Raw genomic sequence first — 22,514 nt, forward strand, 5'->3', positions numbered from 1 at the left:
TTTAAGGTGGTGCGTATCCCAGTCTACCTTTATAACATGCACATAACTGTACTTATTAACTTAGCTTATTTGATAACAACTGTGAAAACCAACTGTCAATAAATGGGGGAAAGATATGAGGTTTGACCATAGACTGGGTTTTACTCGTATATGTTTATTTTAGACCTGGCCAGCTATAGGGGGCAGTAATATTTGGGTCTGGATACAAAGAGGCAGACCTCGTGACCAATATTTACGGAAGTGATGTCTGGTCCTGAGCTGTCATTGCTGGAGTATCCTGTATTATAAATATGTGTTAAACCTTTAAAATACTCGGTTACCCATCGCTAAGATGTTAGTCTGCTTAACCCTCACTTAGCTTCACGGGTCTGCTAACCTGTTAGCTAGTAGGAGCAACTGACATTAGCTAACAGAGCTAACTAGCTTCCAACCTCAGAGCTAACAAGAACTCTGCCTTTAGTTTTGCTCTTATGTGGGACATGTTTACCTCGTCGTATGTGTGTTTTGTAGGCGTGTGAAGTGTGTGTAAAGGGTTAATTTATCGAGTACTTTGGGTTGTTTATCTCGGTGCCGTTTCTTGTAACGTTGATCAAAGCTAACCGCTAGCTTGTTAGCCAGACGTTATCACCATGGGAGCCGAACAGAGCGGAGACTCGGAGCACAAGCACTCCGACTACAGCTCGTCGGGTAAGATCACTTCTCTACAATAAAAGCATACATTATTAACTAAATATCAAATATATGAGCTTGATGTGCTAAGTGGAAGGTAATTTAACGTGTGAAGTTAAGTTGGTAAAGCACTGAGAATGTATTTAAATAAGTTATCCCATTTAACTACAATCAGCTCCACAAAATAAGTAAGATGATATATATTTTGGTAACGTTACACTTCAGTCATTTTTCAATATTTCATATATATAAATGAAATTGGAGGAAAAAAACAAGGCAGATATTAATTTAAACTTTTGGTCTTTGCAGTGGTGCCCTCCCCAGCGAAGCAGAAAGCAAAGATGGATGATATCGTGGTTGTGGCTCAGGGGACTCAATCACTGCGTAATATCCACAACGATCCAGATGTCATCAAGCTTCAGGAGATTCCTACCTTTCAGCCTCTTTTAAAGGGTAATCTTTAAACTCCTCCAGCTACCTAGTACATGCAATATAGAGGCATCTCTAATAAGACATCTTGCAAAAATCTAATGCAGTCAAATTCAGGTATAAAGTGAGCCCCAGAAATGCATATCTATAAAATGTAAACCCTAATTTGGGTACTAGACAAAATGCGTACACATTTTGTTAAAGACAACAGCGAAAAGCGCACATAATATAAGATTAAAACAATGACTGGAGTCAGACTTCAGATCTGCACACTGCACTGATAGTTCCAATAACTAATACTGAATTTCTCTTGTGTTATTGTTGATGTCTGACAAAGATTTATTTGATATTGCAGTGTTGCTTTATCTGTTGATGGTTATTGGAAGATATCAGTAGATTTTGATCTTTTATCCTCCTTTCAGTTTTCATAAGAAGGTATTCAGTTTCATGTGATTGTCAGCTAGTTCCCACCAGTGTCTTTTGAACAATGGTAAGCTCACTGCAGCCCATTAGCAGTGTGTTGGAAGCTGGATAATGAGCAACGTTTCCTGTGTAGGCGTACTCCTGAAATAGCAGAGATGTGACTCTGTCAGATCCTGTGAGCAGTAATTGCAGTAATTAACAAGTGTTACGCAGTTGTCGAATGAATCTTCTCTGCTTTTTACAGGAGTGCTGAGCGGTCAGACGTCTCCCAGCAGTGTGTGTCTGGAGAGGCTGGACGCCGCTCAGGTTATGCAGCTGTGCATCCGCTACCAGGACCATCTGCACCAGTGTGCCGAGGCCGTGGCCTTCGACCAGAACGCCCTGGTAAAGAGGATCAAAGAGGTAACGATGCAGGGTTTCTCATGAATACATCCCCAATAAAACAAATGAACTATTGTGTTCCCTATTGATTATAGAGGTGTTATGGTTAGTAAATAAATAATCCATTGATCTAATTTAATTCAACATTTTTGGATAATGTAAAAAGAAAAAGTAATTTTTGTTGCTCAACAATTTTGACAACCTTTAGAACACTCATAGTTCTGAAGTGTACAATATTGTGCATGATATTGAAAGTAATACAGGCAATAATATAACAAAAGGTAATATTGCACATTATATTAATGTGATTGTACTTATTATCAGAGGATTTCATCAGAAAATAATTGTTTTAAATTAATTGACAAATCAAGTAATTTATCAATTACAAATTTAATTTATAATATCTTCACTGTAGCTACTGTGCACATGAAGCCTTGAATCTTGAGTTGTATTTGAGTTTATTAAAGTAAATATTAACAATTTAAAGCCCAGAGCTTGTTTTTTGGAACATGTTCCACTATATTTAAGCATTGTATCTTTACTTAATGATCAAGTGATTACTTTCAAGTATGAAAAACAGAGAAAACAATGAAAATGGCCAGTACATGTGAACGATACATTCATACAGTGATTTACGCTTTGTGACATTTTGTAATCTCAATCTCTTCTTACACTTTATTTTAACATGTATTTAAATGCAAGCTGCTTGTCATTTCATTTCATGCTAATCGTGTTCATGCTTTAAGTGTTGCTGATATCATTTTCACAAGTCATTTTAAGAGAATTTATCAAGTCTCGCCAAAACTCAAAGGCCATCTCTCCCGCCTGCTCTCCTCCAGATGGACTTGTCAGTGGAAACCTTGTTCAGCATAATGCAGGAGCGCCAGAAACGCTACGCCAAGTACGCCGAGCAGATCCAGAAAGTCAACGAGATGTCCATGATCCTCAGACGCATCCAGATGGGCATCGACCAGACGGTGCCGCTGATGGAGCGCCTCAACAACATGCTGCCTGAGAGCGAGCGGCTGGAGCCCTTCAGCATGCGGCCTGACGGGGATTCAGCCTCCAAATAGCCTCCTTAAACCAGAGCAGCTGATTCTTACTGAGTCTACATCCAGAGCTGCAGCCAGGAGGAAGTGCAGGTGTGTGCAGCTGTAGGGATTACCCTTTTACCTTTTTTTGTTTTTTTCAAACGTAGAGTTAAGGTTTCCATTTGAGAGTCTGCTCGAGCTAGCTCTTATTTCCCTTACTAATGCAGGAAGTAATGCAGAACAAGTGCTCTTAAATTGGCAATAGACAACTTTTTCCCTGCTGGCGATTATTGTTGGCGTCACAACTGAGACAAGCGCTTTCCATTTCCTTCAGACCCTACTCAGAAATTTAGCAACTACTCCAGACTATCAAGGGAAAAACTAGGAGTGCATTCAAATATGTTACAGTGTTATTAACTCCAAATTCTGCTCAGAGTAATCACAGTCTACAGTTTTTCTGCCAACACCACATGGGGTCCCTCCCTTTACTCTTGGCAGTCTCTTCCTTGATGCAACCGACTTTATGCTAATTAATGTGATACATTTTTTGGGACTAGAACTAGCTGATTTGATTGGAAAAGAGTTGGCAGTACTGTAAAGGACGCAGTGCATTCTGTTTTCCACGGCTTTGTGCCATAAATCGAGCTTACATTTCCCCGGGAGATCTTACCCAAGAGCAGAGAGAAGGGACCAATCAGAACACTGATGGTGCCATCTCCTTGTGCAATCAACATTTACTTCTAAATGATAAGGGAAAAGAAACAAGTTGCCTATTGCCAGGTTAATCAGCGACTTCATACCTACCATAGCATCCTCACTCAGCACGCACACACACACGGTGATACCTGAGTTTAACCACAGCCTTCTGCTCCTGGCGACTGAGCAGCAGAACTCTACAGCTGCAGACTTATGAAGTGCTGCGATCGAATGTGTGGAGATTATTGCTTATCCCATACCTGCACGGAATCTAACTGGCAATCGTCCACAGACAGGGGAGGCACCAACACATTTGAGTCCGAGTGAACTCCACACGACCGAAAAAACTCGTCCTGCAGAAAAGCTGCAGCTTTAAAGGAGTCCAATAGGTGTGAGCCACAGAACTTCTAAAACAATTCCTGTTGCTTCGGGGATTTGTGCAAAACATCGGAGCCGATTGATTTGGGATCTTACACTTCACTCTACAAATATTGATCCCGATTGTTCTCCTCGCTCCATGCCGAGTGCCCCGCTCTCTTTTTGGATTTCCCCTCCATGAACCGCTTGCTTACGAGATGTTTTTGAAACTTTCTGAACAGTATCGTTGCATCAGTTTGGAATATCATGTCGAAGAGAAACAATATGGATTACTGCCTTTGGATTAAGCAAGGAGCCTGGATGTACATTGGACGTAAAACAAGAAAAGCCTCCCAGGAAACAGAGGATGCTGTTCTATAGTTGTGTGCTCGATGAAGTTGACTTTAATTTATTTGGATATGTTGGCTATTTGCATGAAAAAACTGAAACAAGGGACCGAACAGAGACCCTGTTGCTTGGGAGTTTTGCAGATTGGTACAAAAGATGGACGTAGAGGTGGATGTGTGTTTGTCCTCAGAGCTGTGATATGATTTATGGCCATGTCTTTGATCGGAGAGAGTGATCATTTTAACTTCACATCTGTTGAACCTTTGTTTCCGCATCACAAATCATGCTTGTTTTGCTTCAAGGGTCGATTAAATTATGGAAATAAAAACACATTTTCTCTTTTGCTTCTAGAGAGATGAGATCCTTTTTGATCATTTTGGTTTTATTTGTCCACTTCTTTTGGATGTCCATTACCTCCAACACAAATCCATTGACGTGATTTGAATTTGTATAACACAACGGTAATGAGTCAGCTGCCACAGTGTTGAAGAAAATGTTCCTGTCACCTGAGATAATCCACAAACAAATCATCAACATTTCTGTTATAGATTAGAAATGATCCATTTTCAGTTTCCCAGACAAGTTCCTCAGTCAAATATGACCAGGACATTGATTCTGAACCACATTGCTTCAATATTAATATCATGTTTTGCAGCAGGGTTTTAAGTGTGGAGTCTGGGTGTAAATCCACTAGATGGTGCCGGAGGTAGCTCTGCACAGTCTGGGACTTGTTGACATAAATTGTGATGTTGAAAGTCAGCGAACAGTGGGAATCAGTGGGAATATAAAACATTGAGTGTTGTTGCTGGCACACTGAGTGACTGACTGCATTCACACCTACCTGTCCAAAAAATACTGGATGAACAGTGATGTTTATTCCTGTTCAACAACAAGGGAAAGGTCTTGAACGCTGAAGGAAGCTTTACGCTGTGCGATCATTTGTTGTTTACCAGCTCAGATTCTGCTGACTCACAATGTGTGTAAGACAGATGTGTGTCAGTTTTTATTTGACATATTTCCACATTCACACATCTTGGCTTTAAGAGCTCCAGCAATCTTTGGATTAATCAATGGAAAGAAAGTTCTAGAAAAATGTTCAAGTCATTTATAAAACAATTCCTTTTAAAAGCAAGACCTCACGGTGCTCTTCTTCTAACTCGTCATATATGAGGATCCATTGCTTTCCTGCACCGTATCCTTAATTAAATATATGAGCACTTGAGATCAGTTTGTTGGCGTCACTTACATTTCTTCCCAACTTTCTTGACACTTCCTTAACTAATCAATCATCAATAATAATCTGCAGATATCTCGAGTTTCAGACCCAACAGCTCTCGGCAAACGCTTACAGTATTTTTATTTCCAACTTCTGTTTTAGAGCAGCAGTGCTGTTCCTTTGCTTCGCATCACCAGCTTTATCAACCTCACATGCCCTAAATACAGTTTTTAAGGTTTTTAATGAACTGTTATTACATTTAAATACTTCTTCAGGCACGAAAGTAACCATTTAGATTCCCAATATAATGCTACGTTTATCCAAATAATATATTTGGGAGTTTCCGCTAATGATTGAAGCTGCGAGGAGGAGAGGAGAGAGTGTCTCGTGACATCCAACAACAACGAGCTGTCATATATTAAGGTGTGGCACAAATGCATATTTAACAGGGTTTTTAATAACATTTATTTATTCACAACTTGTTTTTTCTCTGTTGATTTGGTTTAAAACTTAAAATAAGATATATTTCACGTAAACCCCGTTTGTCTTGTCCCGTTTTGTAACTTTTTAGACCCATGGCAGGTCCTGAAATTGTGCCATATTCTGGGAATCCCTTATTTATCAAAATGAATTCCTCTATATATTCCCTTTTCCAGTCTTGTTTCTTGTATTTGTGCGTAGTGACGTCACAGGAGCCGGCAGCCGGTTGCGTTTATCCTTAGATGTTGGACTGTGTGTGTCCGACCGCTCCTGTAGCTCTCAACCCTCCACACGTCACGCTCTGATTGAGCAGTGTGTGGAGGTGAGACAGGAGCCGGGGTTTAAACCACTCTCCCTAAGGTTTCCTTTTTCATCCGTTACACATCCATCTCCGTCGTTCACATTCAAGTGAGTGCAACAATTTGAATTCGTGTGCAGTCGTCCCCGCGCCGTCGCGTCTTCCCCCCATCTTTGAAGACAGACTTTTCAACCCGTCTTTACGCTGTTGACCTCAACTGATAGGGTGTTAGGGCGGTGGGAGGAACACTTTGAGGAACTCCTGAACCCGACAACTCCGCCCTCTATGTTAGAGGCAGAGTTGGAGTATGAAGGGGGATCAACTCCAATCTCACGGGGGGAAGTCACTGATGTAGTCAAACAACTCCACAGTGGCAAAGCCCCGGGGGTGGATGAGATCCGCCCAGAAATGCTGAAGGCTCTGGGTGTTGAGGGACTGTCATGGTTGACACGTTTCATCAACATTGCATGGAATTCAGAAACAGTACCGAAGAAGTGGCAGACCGGGGTGGTGGTTCCCCTTTTTAAAAAGGGGGATCAGAGGGTGTGTGCCAATTACAGAGGCATCACATTACTCAGCCTCCCCGGGAAAGTTTACTCTAAGGTGCTGTAAAGGAGGGTCCGGCCGATCGTCGAACCTCAGATTGAAGAGGAACAATGCGAATTTCGTCCTGGTCGTGGAACGACGGACCAGCTTTTTACTCTCGCAAGGATCCTGGAGGGGGCCTGGGAGTACGCTCATCCGGTCTACATGTGCTTTGTGGATTTGGAGAAGACGTATGACCGGGTTCCCAGGGAGATACTGTGGGAGGTGCTGCGGGAGTATGGGGTGAGGGGGTCTCTACTCAGGGCCATCCAATCTCTGTACTCCCAAAGCGAGAGCTGTGTCCGGGTCCTCGGTAGCACGTCGGACCGTTTTCCGGTGAGGGTTGGCCTCCGCCAGGGCTGCGCTTTGTCACCAATCCTGTTTGTGATATTCATGGACAGGATTTCGAGGCGTAGTCGTGGGGGAGGGGGTCTGCAGTTCGGTGGGCTAAGGATTGCACCACTGCTTTTTACAGATGATGTGGTCCTAATGGCTTCATCGGTCTGTGACCTTCAGCACTCACTGGATCGGTTCGCGGCCGAGTGTGAAGCGGCTGGGATGAGGATCAGCACCTCCAAATCTGAGGCCATGGTTCTCAGCAGGAAACCGATGGACTGTCCACTCTAGGTAAGGAAGGAGGCCTTACCCCAAGTGAAGGAGCTCAAGTATCTCGGGGTCTTGTTCTCGAGTGAGGGAACAATGGAGCGTGAGATGGGCCGGAGAATCAGAGCAGCGGGGGCGGTACTGCAGTCGCTTTACCGCACCGTTGTGATGAAAAGGGAGCTGAGCCAGAAGGCAAAGCTCTCTGTCTATCGGGCCATCTTCGTTCCTACCCTCACCTTTGGTCATGAAGGATGGGTCATGACCGAAAGAACGAGATCGCGGATACAAGCGGTCGAAATGGGAGCGCCTTGGAATCCTTCAGTCAGAGCTGGCTGATGTGTCCAGGGAAAGAGAAGTTTGGGGCTCTCTGCTGGAGCTGTTACCTCCGCGACCCTGACGGATAAGCGGGAGAAGATGGATGGCTGTTTGTTGCTCTTCTATCAATAATAATCTTGCCGTATCTATGCAACTCCGCTTTATTCTAGGAGCTGACATTGTAATTTTTGAATGAAAAGTCGGCTCTACATGTTGTATCACACATTGGTCAGAATATAGCGCAGGACATGAAGCCTGATTTGTTATCCTGCGATATCGCAAAAACTTCCAGTTGCTGCACAATGTAAGCAGTACACGATAGATCCAAAACATAAACAACTTTTAGCACTAGGTGCGTTCATTCAGTGCCAAACCTTTGAAGATCCCAGTTGAACAACGAGCTGTCATATATTAAGGTGTGGCACAAATGCATATTTAACAGGGTTTTTAATAACATTTATTTATTCACAACTTGTTTTTTCTCTGTTGATTTGGTTTAAAACTTAAAATAAGATATATTTCACGTAAACCCCGTTTGTCTTGTCCCGTTTTGTAACTTTTTAGACCCATGGCAGGTCCTGAAATTGTGCCATATTCTGGGAATCCCTTATTTATCAAAATGAATTCCTCTATATATTCCCTTTTCCAGTCTTGTTTCTTGTATTTGTGCGTAGTGACGTCACAGGAGCCGGCAGCCGGTTGCGTTTATCCTTTGGGGATTACAACATGTATCCATTGGACCCAAAGAGCGAATCAGAATAAGGCATTAAGGGATTTTGTCCAGAAAGTTTACCGCTAACACGAGTGTCTCCTCTTTCTGGGTTCGGCCGTGGATGCTGTTTTCTCCCCATGAGCTGCTGCAGTCTGATTAGAAGTGTTGTGAATTTTTCATCGGTGTATTAACTCGCTGAACTCAATTACACCTACAAAAGGATCCTCCTCCCGCTGGCTGGCTCTGAGGTGCAGAATTAGTGCAGTTGGTTGACATAAGGGACGTGAGACAGAAACAGGTTTTCTTCTGAATGCAAAGCAGGACTCCTTTGATATGTTATCAGCCTTTAATGTGTAAATTAAAACGGGTGAAAATGTCTCAAATGGCCATGGGGGTATTGTTTGAACATTGGAACAGAAATGGAAATTGTCATCGCGTTTCTGCGGCGAGGAGGTGTGGAAGTTCCTGCGAGTCTTTGTAATGACGAATAGCTCCGGACGCTCAGAGCGGGATATTAACGCGAGAGATGATACAATACGATCCGCCACCAGGAAATTCATTCTCTGAAATGAAAGAGAAATCCAATTTCCCCTATATACTTCTCATTTGAATATAAATCAAAGACTGCTTTGCCCTCTCTTTTTTTTTCTCCTTCCTGTATTTCCACTCGAGATGGGGAATATAAAAGTTGTACACAAAGGCTTTGCTCCAGAGCCCTGTTATAATTACAGGGTCCGACTCAAATCCTGTTTACAGCGATTAGAGTCAAATCTGGAGTTTTCAGGCGGGAAAAACATTCAATAACATATATTTTTACAGTACCATGTAAGAGACAAATATATCATAGCTTACATTTTTAAGTCAAACCATTACCTGCAGGAATGAATGAGTCAGACGATTATAAGGAAACTATTTTAGAATCAATTATTAGTTCACGCTTTTTTGAGCCAAAATGTCAAACACTGTCTTGTTCCAGCTTCCCATTTGTGAGGATTTTCCAAAATCTGTGTCTTTATTTGTATCACTTACACGCTAAATGGAATATTTGGACTTGTTTTTTTTATTTCAATGTATTTTGTACATATGTTTTACATTTCAATTGGGTTTTTTAGTTTTCTGTTTTTTGCTTTTAAATTATTGCCAATACCTCCTTTCCAAAATCACAATTGGCTGCTTGTTTAGTGATTAAACTTATCTTTGGGTTTTTAATATTTGGTTGGATCCAACGTCACTACAATACAAACTCTCACAAAAACTGGGACATCATAAAAGGCATTTATCACTTTGTTCTGATATATTTTTTACAAACAAAGACATTGCTCCTAACCTGCCTTTGTTGATAGATAACAAAGTCTACTTACAAACTTATCAACACATTATATCTTGTTTTTATAATAGATATGGTTATGTGCAGGAGGATTGCTTTGCCATGAACCAGCAGAGCCTTTTTATTTAATGCATAAACACATTTTAGATTGAAAAATCATTTTATATTCAGTTTATTTCAACCATTTGAACTAAATAGGATCCAAAAAAGTCAAACAGAACTTCAGTGTTTGTCAAAATATTCCTTTAATCTGAATTCATTTAGTTATTTCTAACTTCTACATGTCTACAATCCCTCTCCTTTCTGAGTGTTTGTCCCAGCTCTGAATACTGAGTACTCTACCAGCAAGTATTTGAGGAAAGGTGAGAGGCATCCCTTAGATGATTGCCTGTATCGACTGTATTGACTTTCATGCTGTAAAATTACCCGGCACTGCTTTTTTATTTGACACGCAGTCACCTCCAGTGATAGATCCCCGGTGAAGCCTCCCCCTTTGAGCCGCGGCCAAACGTTATCGCTCTCACTGTGAACGAGAATTTACCTCAGACCGGATCTATCAGGGGACGGCTAATAAAGCACTTTGTTGCTCCACTGAGTAGTCGAGCTCTCAAGGACACCGAGACGCTACAGCAGTGACGTGTTTCCCAGTGCTGGAAGAAGTACTCACACCAAAAGTAGCACTAGTCAATTGTGAAAGATATTCAGTTACAAGTAAAATTCCTACAAAAGTATTGGCATTAAAGTACACTCAATGTCAGAAAATATGTCGACAAACTTCATCCGAAAACTTCATTGACATTGACATTCAGCACATCCCTACACGGCCGAGTGATTGTTAGCAGTTCTCTGTATTAAAGTCCTCTTAGGGGACCAGTAAACTCGGTTAGAGCTGCTTGTCTGACGCTTGAATACCTTCCCTGCACATCTTTTCCAAAATCAGATGTTGGACTGTGTGTGTCCGACCGCTCCTGTAGCTCTCAACCCTCCACACGTCACGCTCTGATTGAGCAGTGTGTGGAGGTGAGACAGGAGCCGGGGTTTAAACCACTCTCCCTAAGGTTTCCTTTTTCATCCGTTACACATCCATCTCCGTCGTTCACATTCAAGTGAGTGCAACAATTTGAATTCGTGTGCAGTCGTCCCCGCGCCGTCGCGTCTTCCCCCCATCTTTGAAGACAGACTTTTCAACCCATCTTTACGCTGTTGACTGATAGGGTGTTAGGGCGGTGGGAGGAACACTTTGAGGAACTCCTGAACCCGACAACTCCGCCCTCTATGTTAGAGGCGGAGTTGGAGTGTGAAGGGGGATCAACTCCAATCTCACGGGGGGAAGTCACTGATGTAGTCAAACAACTCCACAGTGGCAAAGCCCCGGGGGTGGATGAGATCCGCCCAGAAATGCCGAAGGCTCTGGGTGTTGAGGGACTGTCATGGTTGACACGTTTCATCAACATTGCATGGAATTCAGAAACAGTACTGAAGAAGTGGCAGACCGGGGTGGTGGTTCCCCTTTTTAAAAAGGGGGATCAGAGGGTGTGTGCCAATTACAGAGGCATCACATTACTCAGCCTCCCCGGGAAAGTTTACTCTAAGGTGCTGGAAAGGAGGGTCCGGCCGATCGTCGAACCTCAGATTGAAGAGGAACAATGCGAATTTCGTCCTGGTCATGGAACGACGGACCAGCTTTTTACTCTCGCAAGGATCCTGGAGGGGGCCTGGGAGTACGCTCATCCGGTCTACATGTGCTTTGTGGATTTGGAGAAGGCGTATGATCGGGTTCCCAGGGAGATACTGTGGGAGGTGCTGCGGGAGTATGGGGTGAGGGGGTCTCTACTCAGGGCCATGCAATCTCTGTACTCTCAAAGCGAGAGCTGTGTCCGGGTCCTCGGTAGCACGTTGGACCGATTTCCGGTGAGGGTTGGCCAGGGCTGCGCTTTGTCACCAATCCTGTTTGTGATATTCATGGACAGGATTTCGAGGCGTAGTCGTGGGGGAGGGGGTCTGCAGTTCGGTGGGCTAAGGATTGCACCACTGCTTTTTACAGATGATGTGGTCCTAATGGCTTCATCGGTCTGTGACCTTCAGCACTCATTGGATCGGTTCGCGACCGAGTGTGAAGCGGCTGGGATGAGGATCAGCACCTCCAAATCTGAGGCCATGGTTCTCAGCAGGAAACCGATGGACTGTCCACTCTAGGTAAGGAATGAGGCCTTACCCCAAGTGAAGGAGTTCAAGTATCTCGGGGTCTTGTTCTCGAGTGAGGGAACAATGGAGCGTGAGATGGGCCGGAGAATCAGAGCAGCGGGGGCGGTACTGCAGTCGCTTTACCGCACCGTTGTGATGAAAAGAGAGCTGAGCCAGAAGGCAAAGCTCTCTCTATCGGGCCATCTTCCTTCCTACCCTCACCTATGGTCATGAAGGATGGGTCATGACCGAAAGAACGAGATCGCGGATACAAGCGGCCTAAATGGGATTTCTCCGCAGGGTGGCTGGCATCTCCCTTAGGGATAAGGTGAGAAGTTCAGTCATCCGGGAGGGACTCGGAGTAGAACCGCTGCTCCTTCGCGTTGAAAGGAGCCAGTTGAGGTGGTTCGGGCACCTAGTGAGGATGCCACCTGGGCGCCTCCCTAGAGAGGTGTTCCAGGCACGTCCAGCTGGGAAGAGACCTAGGGGTAGACCTAGGACCAGGTGGAGCGATTACATCTCTTCGCTGGCCTGGGAGCGCCTTGGAATCCCCCAGTCAGAGCTGGCTGATGTGTCCAGGGAAAGAGAAGTTTGGGGCTCTCTGCTGGAGCTGTTACCTCCGCGACCCTGACGGATAAGCGGGAGAAGATGGATGGATGGCTGTTTGTTGCTCTTCTATCAATAATAATCTTGCCGTATCTATGCAACTCCGCTTTATTCTAGGAGCTGACATTGTAATTTTTGAATGAAAAGTCGGCTCTACATGTTGTATCACACATTGGTCAGAATATAGCGCAGGACATGAAGCCTGATTTGTTATCCTGCGATATCGCAAAACCTTCCAGTTGCTGCACAATGTAAGCAGTACACGATAGATCCAAAACATAAACAACTTTTAACACTAATGGTGCGTTCATTCAGTGCCAAACCTTTGAAGATCCCAGTTGATATCCTGATCACCCAAAGGAGAAACAGGGTTCTCTGTACTCAGTGAACCAGGAAAAGACATAAGGCTGCACTACAGATATAAATATGCTCTTTAAATGATCTTTATTGCTCAAAAAAACACATTCAGCTGCTTACCATCAGGTGTTAATGTAATGACAGGTATCGTTAAGCCTCTCCACAGATGTATTATCATCAGGAGTTAGGGCGGCAGATTGCAAATTGAAAACAATAGGAGTCATAAAGATTGTGTTTTTGCTGGAAGACTTTTGTAGGAATTTTGAATTAATGACACTGTTTCATTAAATGGACGCCTGAAAACATGTTAACCTAAAAAAGTAAACACAAGGGAAGTCAGGTTGCTGAGAAAAGTATTTTGTTTGCGAGTATCAAGCATAAATATTGTTTTTTTAACAGTTGATTTAACATATTGAAGTCTCAGGCCGCTGTACAGCTCCAATCAGTGTGGCTTCTTGCCCCAAACCGCTCCAGCTAAGCTGCCGGCGGCACATCACAGTGTGGATGTGGGTATTGGAAAATGAATAATGTTTAACACATCCTCCCCCACAGTTAACTTCCCAGCTCATTTGTGTAAACAACAACATGTTCTGCAAAATAAAGGTTTAACAACAGCAATAAAAGGAATAAATAAAGCCACAATAAGGACATTTTGTTCCAGAGATAAGAGCGAAATGGTTTGAGAAGTTGCTCTTTATGGAACGAGAGAGTCAGACGGTGATTCAGTGCCACGGGGGCCGCTGCCATGAAAAAGTGAGTGACAGCGTTGTGTGTCATTGGAGACAGCCTGTAGCCAAACAAACAGCAGCTCGTTACACTGAGGATCGGCCGCTCTGAATAGCAGAGAGGTGACATTGGCTCATAATGTGGGTGTGCAGAGGGGAGGAGGGGGGGGGGAGAGACTGCTGCCATAAATTGTCTAATGTTTCTTTACGTCTCAGCAGTCACGGTGTCAAACCAAAGGTACCTGAACTTTGAATGCACTGGCTTTGGAGAATGAGAGCGAGCCGTGGGAAAATCTGCAGCCAAAGCAACCTGCTTGGCTAGAGACGAGATCCAGACCTCAGTCAGACAACAGTTTCCAAGAAGACGCACTAAACCCCAACGGGTACAAAGTCGAACAGTGAGGGGAAATAAGAAAGCGCCCAAAACATCTTATTGTGGTGGACCAATGTGCTTCTTATACACGTGTGAACTGTAGTCCAGATCCATCACAAGAACAATTTGGTAGGGAATAACAGCCGATATAAAGAGGTACAGTACAGCGCTGCACCGTCAGTGTCTGATTTATCAAAACAACAACCTTGTAACTTAAATGCTAAATTACAAATGTTTACAATCCATCACTAAATTCATGGCAAACCAATTTTGACATCATGCAATAACACTAGGATGACTTTAGGTGCATTGAACTGATCCTTTTAATAAGTTGTACTTACAATTTAGTAAGAAACGGGGGCTTATGCTTCACTGAGGGTCTTTGTCATTCTTTGTCAGGCAGTTATTCAACTTTTTCCAGGTTCAGGCGGTTTCTTTGCCTCTCAATCTTTTTTTCCTTTTGATTTTCTTTTCAAACTTCTGTTTTTTATTCTCCAAATTACGACTTTTTGAAATTTCCGACTATTTCTTCAAAATTATCACTTTGATTGGGAAACATTCTGACTGATTTCGACTTTTCTAAAAGTCCGATTATTTTTTCACAATTATCAATTTTTCCTAAAAATTCAGACTTTTTTTCAAATTTCAGACTTTTTAAAATGTCCCACTATTCTCTCATTATTCTAGCTCCTTCTTCATGTGCCTCGAGATCTACCATTACTGTTTCAAACAGCTTGGTTGCCTTTCTTACTAAAAAAATCAAAAAAAGAACTGCTGTAGAAGTCCTCATAGAGCGTTGTTGTTTTACTTTGTGAAACAGTTGTGCTCCCATTATGTTGTGATCAAGTTCTTAACACCAACAATGGTCATTTTTTAATCAGTTAGTAAAAACACCTCACTAATGTCCGAAAATCGACCTTCAAATGTGCAACTTACGGTCCAGAACTGAAAGATATTCAATTCACAATGACATGGAGTCAAAACGAAGCAAAATCCAGACTTCATTTAGGAGTTGGACTTGATTCATGTTGGTCATTTTCCCTTTATATACTGTATGACCGTCAATTTGTCAATCAGGTAAACTACCCCCGCATGGTTGAAGAAGACCTACTGTAAGATATTTCTAAACCAGACTAGAATATTTTCATTCTGTAAACTTCTCAACCTGTTCAATTTAGTTTTTTAGTCCAATGGCAACTCTTTTTTTCATCTGTCTCTGAACAAATATATTATGATTACTGCTATTTAACTAGCAAGGCTATCATGATGATCATAATGTGAATAAATTCTACGCAGAAGTAATACAATAGGCCGTAATGCTTTCCAGTGCACATGCCCAGAATGAATCAAATATGTCCTTGGTGCAGAACAATTATGATGATGCATCTCCAACAACGGACAGTGCGTTCATCGTGGCTTCACTTGAGAGCAAACATGTGTACCGCTTCACTTCAAACAATAACAAGTAGGAGGAATTCATTATGGGCTTTTATTCGTATGCTAATTCAAACTTATCGTCTCTTCATCACCGCCCTCCTCTTCTCTCTGTGTGCTCGAGTGTAGTAAAGAAGAAAAAGCTTCATCACATCCTATATCAATTATGTTGAGTGGTCTCTTCACATTGATTAGCAGATAAGAGGCTGAGCCAAATGCTTTGTTCAGGAACAGACTGTGGGCAGATGAGTCGCTGAAAAGGCTGCAGAGGACCCTCCAGCTTTGATGAGAACAGAACTCAGTGAGTGCGTTGGCCCGAAATGAAGCGTGTATTCTAAAACTGGACAAATACCAAATTAATTTGGATTACCATCATCACCTACTCCCCAAAACCACATTATCTGCAGCTGCTTGTTTCCTGCTGCAGCTGGTTATGCCAAATAGGATTTCTGCAAACATGAATCAAGGACAGTGTCTCGGTCCACTTGTCCAGACCCATATCAGAGTGTGTGTGTGTGTGTGTTAGGGCTGGGGCTATATATTGATGCATCGATATTGTGATAAAAGACTCAATATCATCTTAGATTTTGGATATCGTTGTCTTTTACTGATTTTGAAGACTGCATAACGGTAAATGTACGTCATGTTCTGTTCTATCATTAGCCTTCTCTCACTCAGTCATTCAACGTTAAGATTAATATTTGGGAAAAGGCTCCAATTGTCAACCCTAAAACTTCACTACAATATCGATATCGAGGTAACATATGATCTTGTTCATATCGTCCGGCTCAAATGTATTTATATTTGGTCCTTTTCTTTTTCTTATTCAAACTACTGTTTAAGGATTCCCCTGTTACAAAGACAGACAAATTATTTGAAAGTGACAGGATTCAAAGTTTCAAAAATACCAAAGCAAGGTTTAAAAAAAAAGGTCAATAATTATTTTTCTTTTAGTAATAAATACATAGTTTTCAGTATTTATTTTGATGATAAACTAGCAGACTCTGACGTCTGTATTTCACCTCAATTTGTCCTCTTTTTATCATGCAGACCTGTGTGTGTGTGTAAGAATCAGGTGGCAATGTATTTAAACCAAACACCTCCTCAAAAATTGGTATTTTAAATGAAAAGCCTTACTCGCAATTCTTGACATTTCACATCGTTTTGTCCTTCCTTTCATACCGCCTCTATTTTCTATTCATTCCAAAACGATGGGAAAACCTTGAGCCAAGAAAGCCATTACAGATAACATCATGACAACATCAAATACTCCGCCAGCGCACACGGGTGATGATGAGGAGCGCCTGTGCTGGTTAATAGCATCACAGGAGAGGAAGAGTTCACAGAGATTTCGTCTGGAAGGAGGAAGCTAATAAAAAGCGTGTAAAACAAACACGCCTTAGAAAATGTTGGGCGGTGAAAGCATGACAATTGAAGCAAAAAGAATAAAACATACTAAGCTAAAAACGGAAATGAAACGATTCAGAATGAACAATAGTGCATAAAGCTAAATGGAATGGAGTTCGTGACGATTGCTCCATTAAAAAATAATACAAATAATAAGAAATAAACAGAAGAAGTTAAATAAAATAAAGTAAAAGCTCAAATGTAATTAAGATATTGATATTAATTTAAGTTTTGTACAATTTTCTATTTTATTTATTTTGAATTGTTTTTATTTTATTAAAATATATTTATACAATTTTAATACATTTCTTTAATTAGGGACAATGTAAATGAATCAACTCGATTCTTTAGGTGAATCAAATAAATGTTTCAGCCATAAAAAGCTAATCTTGTAATTCAAAGTGTAATAACTACCACAAATAAACATGCAAAACTGTATGTTACGATGCATGCAGCGGTGTCTAAAAATGACAACCAGATTATTGTTTGAAATGTTCAGTGTTAATAAACTGCAAGGGAAGACATGGTGAGCATAGATGAATCAGCCAACACACTGATTTGTCATCTTCATCAACATGACTCACTCACAGAGAGAACTGGTGAGAAAACGTGATGTGTTTTCTATTTTCTGAGCTGACCAAGCTGGGAAGCTGCAAGAGAATTTCCAACCATTTCTAAAGTTATAACGCAGCAGAGCCGACTCTAAATGTACTCTCTGTAGTCGAGGTTACAGATTGACTGATACTTCAAGGGCACATTTGATGAAAATGACATGAGTAAATGTAAGTGCAGGAATAGAAAGAGGTCTGTTGGTTGGGTTTGTTGGTTGTTTCACTGCTGGGAGTTCATGTTGTGATAAGCTGAGGTCAGAAATAGTTGAAGGCTTGTGCTGAATGTTGTTTTTCATTTGAGGACTAAATATTTGGAAAATGAATGTCATTAAAGGTGAGGTGAGATCGCTGCTTTAATACAGCTGTGTTTCTCCTTTTGTGTGCGGCAAGGCCGATCGCAAACCGCTTTTTTGGCCGTTAACCAGCATGAACCGAAGCAGGACATTATAGGAAAACATTTCACATTTGAATCCCCATATGTGTATTTTGTGTCTCTTCTCTCATGCTGCCTGTGCTGTAGCTCCTCTTTTCACCCTCTGTCTGAAGCCAGAGCCCAGTCTGCTCTGATTGGTTAGCTGGCCGACTCTGTTGTGATTGGCCAACCGCTTACAGATGTCCAGCCCCTTAGCCTATCACGTACAATGTGTTGGAGCGCTAGCAAATACAAGCGCCAGTTTTACATAGTGATGTCATTATGTTACAGAAGTAAACAAAAGTGTCCAATAGAGGCGTTCAGACAGGTGGCCTGTGTTGGAGAGATTGGATTTTAGCCTTTGGAGACCATTTACATGCACACAAACCTGTATAGCTCAATACTCGTAAGTGAAAACCCCAAAAAGCATGATAGTCCCCCTGAAAAACAATGCTTAGGATGTCTTTAAAGTGCTTCACCTGTCGGAACATCTCAATCATTAAACGTACATGATCTGAAACTACATCTATCATTTATAAAAATCAAAGTGTTTGAAGGGTGTCAGGATTAAAAACCAACGTTGAACCTCCTGCAAACCCTTCTGCATATCAAGTGCACCTTGAGGACTGTTGACCACTACTATTAGCATCAAATAAAGATGTTTTAAATTAATTCCTTAATATTTTATCTGGTTTCAGAAACCCTGACCCCGTGCATCCTCACAGAGGGAGCTCCTGCTCCAGTGCTGCAGGTGAGGAGGGGCTCCTGACGTCTCGTCCTCCTTTCATCCCGTTCCACCGGGTTAAAATGTGAGTTGCAGTTCACTGAATATTTAGTCACGCTGGGAGCTCTTGCAACGCTTCAAATGATCGGTTATGAAATATTCAGACCTCATCTCTGTGGGCGCGGAGCAGCAACTCAGCAGGAGCTCCAGCAGCTGATTGGGCGACAGTTTCCCTTTCGCTCGCGCTGTAACTCTGCTCTCACCTTTTACACTGACAGGGCTGACATTAATGGCTACCCTTCACGCCTTTCAAGCATGTAATTATGGTGCAGGCAATTAGAAAGTACAGAAATTGGCAGTGTAGAGACACAGGAGCTTTGCTACTGGGCGAACAGTTGTCCTTTACCTGTGATAAAAATAAGACTGAGACAATTGGGAGCCTGGAATTATGTTGCATCTGACATTTGAATGAAAATTAAACCATCTCTATGATGTTGCAATGTCAGTTTATGCTTATCTGACACTTTGGATGTTTGCCAATTAGGTTTCTACATAGAAGGGATTTGCTTCAGTATATATCGGTGCATAGGTAAACACAGTGAGACCAATTAAGAGAGGGAATTTGTAAATAAAGCACAATAAATATGTATAAATGTACAAAATTCCCACTTGTTTTGACACTTTGACCAATAATACATAAATAAATCTCACTGTTGTTCATAGCTTGGAAAGAACTGGCTTATTTGAAGCTCATGGAGAATAACTTGGTATGGTTGTGATCATTGAAAGCTAATGTACGCACAGGATTCTAGTTTTTCTGAGTGTGAGTTTGAGATGTATTGCTCTTATTGTATTGCCAGTCAGTTTGGATAAAAGCGACCGCTAAATGAAATGCTTTGTAACACATTACCTAAACAAATGTATGACGAGTATATCTGAGGTAGAAGAGCTGCTCAGGCCGGAGTTGTTTTACTACCTGGGATTACATATTTCAAGAACATGAATAAAGTACACAGAGTCACAGCTTTACCGTCTGGCAAGCGAATCTCAGACGCTCAGATCTTGTGCAGAAAATCCCTCTCTGTCACAGGCGGCAGTGATCTAAAATTAAACACACACACAGCAGTTTAATCGAGCACATTCTGATAGGGTTTAGATGTGTAAATACAAAGTAAGTGCTGTGATCTCACCCGCTTTAGCCCTGAAGCAAAATACCTTCCTCAGCGTCGGAACACAGAAATCTATATCAGCCTTGAGTCTGATTTCAGTCAGACCTTCTTACTTCTGATCAAACCTTTGCAAGTGGAACATTTTAAATGATCACAGTGTAAACTAATGCTTTCCTAAAGCTATCCTCTTAAAGGGAACGTTTTGTGGCAATCTTTACAGCAAACCACTGTTTAACATTCTTAGATATTAGATATCCTCCCTTCACTGCCACATGAGACATCATTTTCACACATGGATTGGCCCCCACAGAGTCCAGACCTGAGCCCGATTGAGAATCTTTGGGATTTGCTGGAGAAGATTTTGCGCAGTGGTCCGAATCTCCCGTCATCAATACCAGATCTTGGAGAAGAATTAATGCAAGACAGAAATACATTTTGTGGCATTGCAGAAGCTGGTGGAAACGATGCCGTGATCAAAGCTAAAGGTCGGTCCAACGGATATTAGAGTGTGTGACCTTTTTTTTGGCCAATGATGTCTCATGCTCCCTGAACCACTCTTTCACAATCTGAGCCCGACGGATCCTGGCATTGTCATGTTGGAACATGCCCGTGCCTTCAGCGAAGAAAAGATCCATTGATGGAATAACCTGGTCCTTCAGTATATTCAGGGAGTCAGCTGACCTCATTCTTTGGGCACATTGCTGAACCTAGACCAGACCAACTGCAGCAACCCCAGATCATAGCACTGCCCCCCCACAGGCGTGTGACCTTTTCTTCGGCAGGGCAGTGTATATCACAGGGCTGCAGCTACTTTTCATTGATTAAACTACCTCATTTTTTGCAATTTAAAGTTCAATACAAAGTAAATCTGTACTTTTTCCAGCTCTGCATGTGACAGATGTCTTGTTTAGTAGTGAGTGTTTTAGTTATTGTAGCTGCCTTATATTTCTTTTCAAACACATAAAGAAAAAACAATCCTTTAGAAAAACTCTCAAAATAATCCCCTTTAAAAACTCAGTTGTCACTTCCTTGTCGCTTTACTTCTTTGTTAGCCGCTACAACAATGAGAAATGGATGGAACATCCCTAAACTCTGGCTCTCCCCAGCCTTCGCTCAGACAGGTGTCTCTGTCAGGGTTTTCAATTTTAATTCTGCAACCCAAAAAATCCAACGCAAATCCATCTCTATTGTCCCGACAATAAATAATCGAGACGGATGAATAATTACTGCAAGGGGGAATCAATTCCAATTCAAAGTTTCTGACAAGCTAATGGATGGAGCTCGGGTCGGGCCGTGGTGCCGATGTAAAGTGCTGCCGGAAAGATCTGAGCGGCTGCTATGATCCCCTCTGTGATTGGAAATCTCATGATGTATGGAGGAGATGAGGGAAAGTATTGACTTTTCTTTTTTCTTTACCGCGCACAATCATCGCTCCCATTGCATACCTCAAGGACTCGTATTAATCATTCATTGCCTCAGGAATTAATACTTTTTTCAGAGGTGTTATATACGGTGGCCGACCCGTGCCAACGCGCCACAGCGGGCCCAAAACACTTCCATGCGATTGGACTTTCAAAAACGATGCAAATATAAAAACACAAATGTGCCAAAACACATGCAAGTGAACTCACCAACTGCACAGCACACGCACCAAACATGTTTTCTAAACAAACTGCATAAACGAAAGGCTGCAAGAAGCTCAGATCACAATGGAAATGGGAATTTTTTTAAGTGACGCACACAGCTGGACCAGAGCAATGAACCGTACATTCCTTGATTCCCCGCCGAATGACGTTGTACCGGAAACGCGACTGAACGAACGAACGAACGAACGAACGATTCTGAACGATCTTCTTGGCGAACTGAATCCCGGAAAAGAATCACGAAATCCATCTCTAGTTGACATCAGGAATTATGAAGTTGGAAGTACTCCTAAACCAATTACACAAATAAAATAACTATGTTACAAGTATCCAGAATTCAAAACATAATTGAGCAGAAGTACAGAATACTATTCTCAATGAAGGTAAGGTATCAAAAGTAAAAATACTGTGTCTTAAAACCTAATTACAATCACAAGAATACAATTCCTGAATTCAAAATGTAATTTAAAGTAAAACCATTTAAAAGTATTATCTGCTGAATGCAGTTCAATTATGAAAAGTAAACACAATTATTATGCACAATCTAATCAGAGTATTATATTAATATAGAAGTATTAAATCATCCGGTGTTTATCGCTCACTAATGCATGAGTAAAGTAAAGCAAAACTCCAACCACCATACGTAAATGCTCTCAGTTATTTCCCACCACTGGTTTTTGCATTATGAGAAACAAATCAAGGAGACTGGGAACAAAGGGTTTTTAAAAGAGGTATAAAACTCAGGATCAGTCAGCGGTGAAGAAAACGCTTGTGATCGCTCGTGTGTTCGTAGCGCCGGCTGTTATTCATTTTTTATATCTGACTGCGAGGCTTGCCATGCATCGAGCGTTTGCCACAGTCCCGACTTTGTTTGGCAGAAAAATGTAAAAGCATCTTCTTTTTTTATGTGTTCCAGATGGAGGAAATAGTCATTTGCATCTGTCATCAGCGGGGAAGATAAGGCTGTGTCAAACTGTGGTAAAAAATAGTCAGATCTTT

General features: G+C 41.9%; 2 protein-coding genes across 3 annotated transcripts in view; both read left to right on the forward strand.

The window, feature by feature from the left end:
* Positions 1 to 225: 225 nt before the first annotated feature.
* borcs5 (BLOC-1 related complex subunit 5) lies at positions 226 to 4,697 on the forward strand. Its single transcript, XM_063912928.1, has 4 exons — positions 226 to 687; positions 979 to 1,122; positions 1,766 to 1,923; positions 2,742 to 4,697. Exons 1-4 carry the CDS (start codon positions 630 to 632, stop codon positions 2,973 to 2,975), a joined length of 594 nt encoding a protein of 197 aa, XP_063768998.1. The 5' UTR covers positions 226 to 629; the 3' UTR covers positions 2,976 to 4,697.
* LOC134884186 (alpha-1,3-mannosyl-glycoprotein 4-beta-N-acetylglucosaminyltransferase C-like) overlaps positions 3,016 to 22,514 on the forward strand; it is a 56,346-nt gene continuing 36,847 nt past the window's right edge. The window contains exons 1-2 of one of the 2 annotated variants that reach the window (XM_063912916.1): positions 3,016 to 3,044; positions 18,678 to 18,788. The gene's annotated coding sequence lies outside the window, so the exon portion shown is untranslated. The remainder of the gene's footprint in view (positions 3,045 to 18,677; positions 18,789 to 22,514) is intronic. The other variant, XM_063912900.1, reaches the window with a different exon arrangement.

Source organism: Eleginops maclovinus, chromosome 2, assembly GCF_036324505.1.
Source record: "Eleginops maclovinus isolate JMC-PN-2008 ecotype Puerto Natales chromosome 2, JC_Emac_rtc_rv5, whole genome shotgun sequence".
In the NCBI taxonomy this organism is placed as follows: domain Eukaryota; kingdom Metazoa; phylum Chordata; class Actinopteri; order Perciformes; family Eleginopidae; genus Eleginops; species Eleginops maclovinus.